The sequence below is a fragment of the Mastomys coucha genome, unplaced genomic scaffold, assembly GCF_008632895.1.
Source record: "Mastomys coucha isolate ucsf_1 unplaced genomic scaffold, UCSF_Mcou_1 pScaffold11, whole genome shotgun sequence".
Lineage (NCBI taxonomy): Eukaryota > Metazoa > Chordata > Mammalia > Rodentia > Muridae > Mastomys > Mastomys coucha.
The window spans coordinates 32,048,258-32,055,299 of record NW_022196893.1 but is presented as its reverse complement, the minus strand read 5'-3'; the positions used below and the strand labels follow the sequence as shown (position 1 = coordinate 32,055,299).

The window sequence follows — 7,042 nt, the reverse complement described above, 5'->3', positions numbered from 1 at the left end:
CAGGAGGAAGGTCAGCAAAGCTGCTGATAAGAGGCGTATAAAGAGGGTTCAGTTCATGGCAAGGGGTCAGTGGTCTACTCTCTCGACAACATGCTGCGCTTCCTGGTGTTTGCTTCCCTGGTCCTATATGGTAAGAGGGTCATTTGGCCCAAATTCTGAGGGAGGGGGACTTGAGCAAGGAGGGTCAGCAAGTCTCTAAGCCCAGGCTAGCTCTCTATCTCAGAAAAAGGCAGAAAGCTGTGCCAGTCAGTCTAGCAAAAACCTTACTCTCCACGAGCAAAAGACAGGCGCTGAGGCGCACTGCCTGGCCACGCAGGAGGGTGAGTCGGGAGGCAGAGGAGAAGCCCCAGGGAGCTCCCCACCAGCCCTCTTGGCTGCAAGAGACCCTGAAGCTGTTTGATTGGGTGTGCGCTGCTGCTGCTCCTGGAGAATCCTGCTGAAGCCCTGGAGGGGTTTCCTCCCGCTGAGCAGTGACCTTGAGCAGGGACTAGCCTCGGCATCGGCATCGGCGGGACCCTAGCCTAGTGGTTTGGGTAGGACTTTCATGGCAAGGCAGAGTGCTCAGACAGCCCAGAGGAGAAAGCACACCGAGGCACTGTTCTCAAAAGAAGAAAAAGAGCGCAGACAACTCAGAGCTGGGCCCCTCGGCGTTTGGGGGGAGAGCAGAAAATCTGCAGACAAAGCTAACAGTCTTCACAGTGTAGCTGCTGCGCCCCACCCCCGCCCTGGTAGACCCACGCTTAGTCATCACTCGCTCTCTCACAAAGGACACAGTACCGAGGACTTTCCGGAAACTAATGCCCGAGTAGTTGGAGGGGCTGAAGCCCGGAGGAACTCTTGGCCATCTCAGGTGGGTGTTGCTCCAGCCCAGGCTTTTACCCAAACAAGAGATGCTGTGCATCCCCCTCTCCCCCCAAAATGTATTTTACGCGTATATGTGTTTTTACCAGCAGGCAGCTCACTTGCTGTCTAATTCTGGATTTTAACCATGTGTGGAACGAGACTGGGATGGGAGTCTAAATACAAAAGATTGAGGGGGGATGAATTTATACACCAGTCTGCTGGTCATATACTTAAACGTGTGTGTGTGTGTGTGTGTGTGTGTGTGTGTGAGAGAGAGAGAGAGAGAGAGAGAGAGAGAGAGAGAGAGACAGAGACAGAGACAGAGACAGGCAGAGACAGAGACAGAGAAACAGAGACAGACAGAGATACACCGGGACACAGAGACACAGACAGACAGACAGACAGACAGACAAAGTGTCAGACTGCCACAGCACAGAAGGTTGCTAACCTTCCACCATGTTTGTGGCGAGGCTTTTCATGTTTCTGCCACTCCACTTCATGCTGCATACTCCAAGTTGGTGCCAACCCCTCAGCCCCCCCCTCCAGCTCCCCAGCTTCTGGGTCCCTCTCCTGCCTGCACCTCCCACCTCACCAGAGAGTGTGGGAACCACAGATGCTCACCACCACATCCAGTTAGTTGTTTGCTGACAGGGTCTTGCCGAGCAGCCCTGGCTGGCCTGGAACTGGCTATGCAGAGCAGGCTGCTGCAGAGCACATGCTGCAGGGCACACAGACTCTGCTGCCACTGCCTCTCAAGTGCTGAGAAGAACACAACAGGTTTCTACATGGGTCTTGAGAATTCAAACTCAGGATGTCAGGTTTGCACAGCGAATGATTTCACCTGTGGCTCAAACGTTGCTCCTTCTTTCTGTAGTCCAAGGACGTAAGACCAGGTCATGCCTGGGAAATGCTTTTTCTCCTCACCCCACAAACTGCCTTTGTTATTCCTGTGATGGCTATGTGCCAGGTGGATCCAAGAGGCTCCACATATCCTAAAACATCCCTGCACCAGTCTGTCCATAGTGTGTGTCCCAAACGGCACAAACACACATGGGCACCGTGCTTCTTTGGCTTATGTTAGTGCATCCTTACCATGATGCTGGGCTTGGTTCTGTGCGGATACAGACGCAGGTACAGCAGCGGCCCGACAGCCGCACTTCCAGAGGAATCTGTGCAATTTCAGTTAAATTCAACTTACATCCGTTTGAGCCCCAGTTTTCAGTAGTCCTATTGTATGATGTCCTAATAAAAAATGAATTTTCCACTGTCATTTCCAAGTACTCCCTAAGGTGAGAGGCTAGGGTATTTCTTGTGTGTGTTTCAAGACAGGGTTTTTCTGTGTAGCTATAGCTATTCTGGAACTCACTTTGTAGACCCGGCTGGCCTCCAATGTAGAGAGATCCTTCTGCCTCCTCTGCCTCTGCCTCTGCCTCTGCCTCTGCCTCTGCCTCTGCCTCTGCCTCTGCCTCTGCCTCTGCCTCTGCCTCTGCCTCTGCCTCTGCCTCTGCCTCTGCCTCTGCCTCTGCCTCTGCCTCTGCCTCTGCCTCTGCCTCTGCCTCTGCCTCTGCCTCTGCCTCCTGGGTGCTGAGAGTAAAGGTGTGTGCCCACTACTGCCCAGCACTGAGGAGAGGAACCTGGAGCCCTAAGTTGGTAGGGCTTCAGTGATGGTGCAATGCCTTGGTTACCTTTGGAGAGAAGCTGATAAAAAGCACATAAGTGAGTTCTAAGCTCAGAGCAACAATTCATTGGGAAGAAGCCTAAGGCACTGTGTGAGCCCTCACTTTCCCACAAGTGTAGCAAATGTCATCGAGCAGTGGAGACTCTTTCCAGCTGATCCTAGAAGCAGCTAGATGCCTCCCCTCGTAATGCACTCCTCAGGACCACTGTGGGCAGAGGGGCGGAGCCACTGGCAGGGGCGGGCCCAGAAAGTTAGAGAATGTTTTGAGTGGCATCAGAAAGATTAGACAGTGACACTAACCCACCCCCGCTTTCTTTTTTCTTGACTAGATTTCCCTCCAGTACCAGTCCGGAGGATCATGGCACCACACCTGTGGAGGGACCCTCATCCGACGCAACTGGGTGATGACCGCTGCTCACTGTGTGGACAGGTGAGGGAGACGGAGCCGGGTTCCTGAGCCCACAGGAGGAAGCAACTGAGCCTTCTGGAAGAATACATGCTGGAGCTTCGCATGAGCCTCTCAGGGCATTGGGCCACTTCTGAGCCTGTCTGTGGCTGGGTGTCATCTGAGGGGACAGTATAGAGAAAGTACAAGTTGTGCGTGCGTGTGTGCACGCACATGTGTAACCTATAAGTTACCTCTGGTTAGCTTAGTACACTGAAAATGTATATTTTCTGTTGCCTCAGCTGGTAACTACAGGGAATGAGGGCGCTTGTCCTGCCTCGCCTTCAAGCCCGTTTTGTTCTCCATCTAGGCCTGAGAATCTCAGTTCCCACCCCAGAGTTAAGCAGCTAGTCCATTCTCGAGCTTTCCTCCGAGTGGGAAAGGCGGTCCCTCAGGCTTTCCTCTCTCTCCAGCCCGATGACTTTCCGAGTGGTTGTCGGAGATCACAACCTGAGCCAGAATGACGGCACCGAGCAGTATGTGAGTGTGCAAAAGATCGTGAGGCACCCCAACTGGAACAAGAACAACGTGGCTGCAGGGTGAGCCGGGGAGGCTAAGCTGGCTGAGGGCTGGGGCGGGGCTGCCTGGCCACCGGTTCTGCTTCACTTGCCCTCCACGGGTTAGAGGGATTGCCTCAAGCTTCATCTAAGGCTTTTGTACCCTGGATTGTCGAGTAGTGGGTTGAGCCTGGGAGAGAGCCCCATGTCCTGCAGAAGGACATGTGCTGGATTCTCACCCAGGACCAGGAGCACACGGACTGGGGAGGGCTTGAGAGCACCCGAAGAGTTCCGAAGAGTTCCGGGTTGGTCTCACGTGGGTGTGTCTGCTCAACTGGATCCCATGAGGACTTTTCTGTTTTAATGTCTCTCTTTTTCTGGGGATGGGAATTTTGGTTTAGTTTTGATTTTTTTGAGACAGGATCTTGTGTAACTCAAGCTGGCCAAAACTCACGGTATAGTGGAGGCCGCCAGCCAGCCTCCCAAGTTTTGGGACTCTAGGAATACACCATCACCTGACATCACTAAGAACTGGAACTTTCTGGGCTAGTGATAGCAAACAGTCATTTAGTCACTCTATGAACTATACTTCATCTGGACAAAGAAATTTTGTTTGGTTTTGATTGGGCTTTGTTGTTGGAGGAGGAACCCCGGCCCTTCAACAGACCAGGCAAGGGGTCTACCCCTGAGCCACACTCAAGTGCCTGAAGAAATTTCTTAAAGTAGGTTGTAAAGTTTTGGAAAGGCAATCACTAAAATGGTAATTATGGAGCTGTCCTTAATGGGACAGTCTTGTGGGTCCAGCACTTGAGAGGCTAAGGCAGGAAGATCAGGAGTTCAAAGTCATTATCAACTACATAGTTAGAATAAAAAGATAGCCTGGGCTCAAAAGACCTCATTTCAAAAATACCTAACCCCCTGTCTGCCAAAAATGAATAAATAAATAAAATAAAGTAATAAGGCAAGAGCTGGGGACATAATTCAGTGGCAAAGTCCCCTGTGATAAGCTTAAGGCTCTAGGTCCCAGGCACTAGAAAAAAATGGTGGCCAGTAGAAGAGCTGATGGTACAAATTTGTAATCCCAATCTAACACTGGCCTACATGTGTGAGACCCTGAGTGTGATGCTCCACCACAAAAGAATAAAAAGGCACTCTATTCTGTAGAGTGCATAGGGGTGGATTTAAGTAATTGGTATAATTCTGACAGATGTTTCAGAATCTTACCTTTGGCTGTTCACCAAAAGCAGAACCAGCCTGCAATTCCAACATTCTACCAGAAGATGCCACTGTTGCACATCTAACGTCCTGCAGCTCAACTGCTTCCAAGTTTGCCTCTGTGTGTGTGTATGTGTGTGTGTGTGTGTGTGTGTGTGTGTGTGTGTGTGTGTGTGTACGCGCACTGGACCAGAATAACTCACCATATTGTCTAGAGCTGGAATTATGGGGCCACCTGCTATGGGTGCTTGGGACTGAACTTGGGTCCACTGAACGGTAGACCTCATCAGGTGAGTGAGCCGCCATCTTTCCTCCTGCAGCTATGACATCGCCCTGCTGCGCTTGGCCCAGAGTGTTACACTCAATAACTACGTCCAGCTGGCTGTTCTGCCCCAGGAGGGAACCATCCTGGCTAACAACTCTCCCTGCTATATCACAGGCTGGGGGAGGACCAGAAGTAAGTCATCCGCACTCCCATCACCCACCACCCAGCAGTCATCTGCACTCCCACCACCCAGCACTCCTACCACCCAGCAGTCACCGCACCACCACCCACCACCCAGCAGTCATCCATCTGCACTCCCACCACCCAGCACTCCTACCACCCACCACCCAGTAGTCATCCATCCGCACTCCCACCACCCTGCAGTCATCCATCCGCACTCCCACCACCCACCACCCAGCAATCATCCGCACTAGGTGTCTAGGGCAAAGTCCCCTGTGACAAGCTTAAGGCTCTAGGTCCCAAGCACTAGAAAAAATGGCAGCCAGTGGAAGAGTAGGTCCTGGGCAGTGTAGCCTGAGACCTACAACCCAGGGAACCGCAGATCAAATCTCCGATACATTAAAGGAAGAGGACTTGAGATAGTCAGTCAGAGGTCCCCACCCTTGCTTTGGTGGTGGCTGCACCTCCACAGACTGAATCGGAGTAAACTCACCAGGTGGCTGTAGATGCAGTTGCAGGGCACAGGAGAGGGCTCTGCTGTGCTCACATCACCATGGGATGGTTTCAGGGGGTGAGCGGGTCAGGAAGGTGGGAACGCAAGCCTAGCTGCAAGGCCACAAGGCAGGCGTGGCAACAGATGGCATCAGGTGCTGCTTTGGGGACTCCAAGAAGCCAGATAAGGTTTCCTCTATCCCGAAGGAGCTCTTCTTAAAAATTGTTCATTTTTATCCTGTTTAACTATGTGTTCAAGTGTGCGTCTTTGCGTGTGAGAAGTGAAGGGTCTGCGAGGTTTAGAAGAGAATGTTTCCCCAGATGGGTGCTAGGAACTGAGCTCAAGTCCTCTGCAGAAGCAGCAAGGCTCTTAATTGCTGAGCCATCTCTCCAGCCCCTGAACTAAAACTCTCATGAAGCAGAAAAGGCCGGCTGTGGCGCTGACCTCTAACCCCAGCACTCAGGGGATCGAAGAAGGTGGATCTCTGTGAGTTTACGGCCAGTCAGTCCTATGTAGTGAGTTCCAGGATAGCTATGGCTACAAAGTGAGACCCTGTCTCAAGGAGAAGAGGAGGGGGAGGGAGAGGAGAAGGAGGAGAGAAGGGGAGGGGAAGGGAGGAGGGGAGGGGAGGGGAGTGGAGGAAGGGAGGAAAGGAGAAGAGGGGAGGAGAGGAGACTGCAGGGGAGAGGAGGGGAGGAGGGGAGAGGAGAGGAGGAGGGGAGGGAAAGGAGGGGGGATAGAGGAGGGGAGGAAGTGGAAGAGAGGGAAGTAGGATAAAGTTGCCTGAGATGCTGAAATAGGGAGGCTGGGAGTTTGAGGCCAGGGCCAGCCTGGGTATTACAATGAGGCCCTATCCCAACAAAAGGAAAGGAAGAGAGGCAGGAGGGAGGGAGGGAGGGAGGACTGGGTGGCTACGATGCCTCCTCTGCTCTGCAGTTTTGTGGGGCTTCTACTGTGAACAGCACAGCACAGCAGGCAGAGTTGTTGTGGAGACCATGCTATGGGTGAGAACAAGCAACTGCAGGCCTGGAGGCTGAGTGCCTGGGAACGGTGAAGCTGTGGCTACCACCTACAGAGGCGAGGCGAGGCGAGGTGAGAGGGGGACCCATGACCTGCACTGACTTCCAACGTGATGTCCCATTCAGCCAACGGGCAGCTGTCCCAGACCCTGCAGCAGGCCTACCTGCCCAGTGTGGACTACAGCATCTGCTCCAGCTCCTCTTACTGGGGCTCCACAGTGAAGAGGACCATGGTGTGTGCTGGTGGAGACGGAGTCCGCTCTGGATGCCAGGTGAGCACACACGGGTGAGCCAGCCCCACGGGCCTCCTCTGGACACCCCTCCTTTTACACTCTCTCTGTTCCTCACCTGCTCTCACACCCGTGGATGGCTCAGCTTCCTACTCTACCACAGAACCTGGGGGGGGG

The 7,042-nt window shown here is 53.1% G+C and overlaps 1 protein-coding gene across 1 annotated transcript in view; it reads left to right on the top strand.

Moving 5' to 3' along the window:
• Window positions 1–7,042, top strand: part of Cela1 (chymotrypsin like elastase 1) — a 13,829-nt gene continuing 6,787 nt past the window's right edge. The window contains exons 1-6 of the mRNA XM_031359014.1: window positions 1–130; window positions 768–850; window positions 2,851–2,951; window positions 3,380–3,505; window positions 4,999–5,135; window positions 6,762–6,907. Of these exons, the coding sequence (XP_031214874.1) occupies window positions 91–130; window positions 768–850; window positions 2,851–2,951; window positions 3,380–3,505; window positions 4,999–5,135; window positions 6,762–6,907 (633 nt within the window). The 5' untranslated portion in view covers window positions 1–90. The remainder of the gene's footprint in view (window positions 131–767; window positions 851–2,850; window positions 2,952–3,379; window positions 3,506–4,998; window positions 5,136–6,761; window positions 6,908–7,042) is intronic.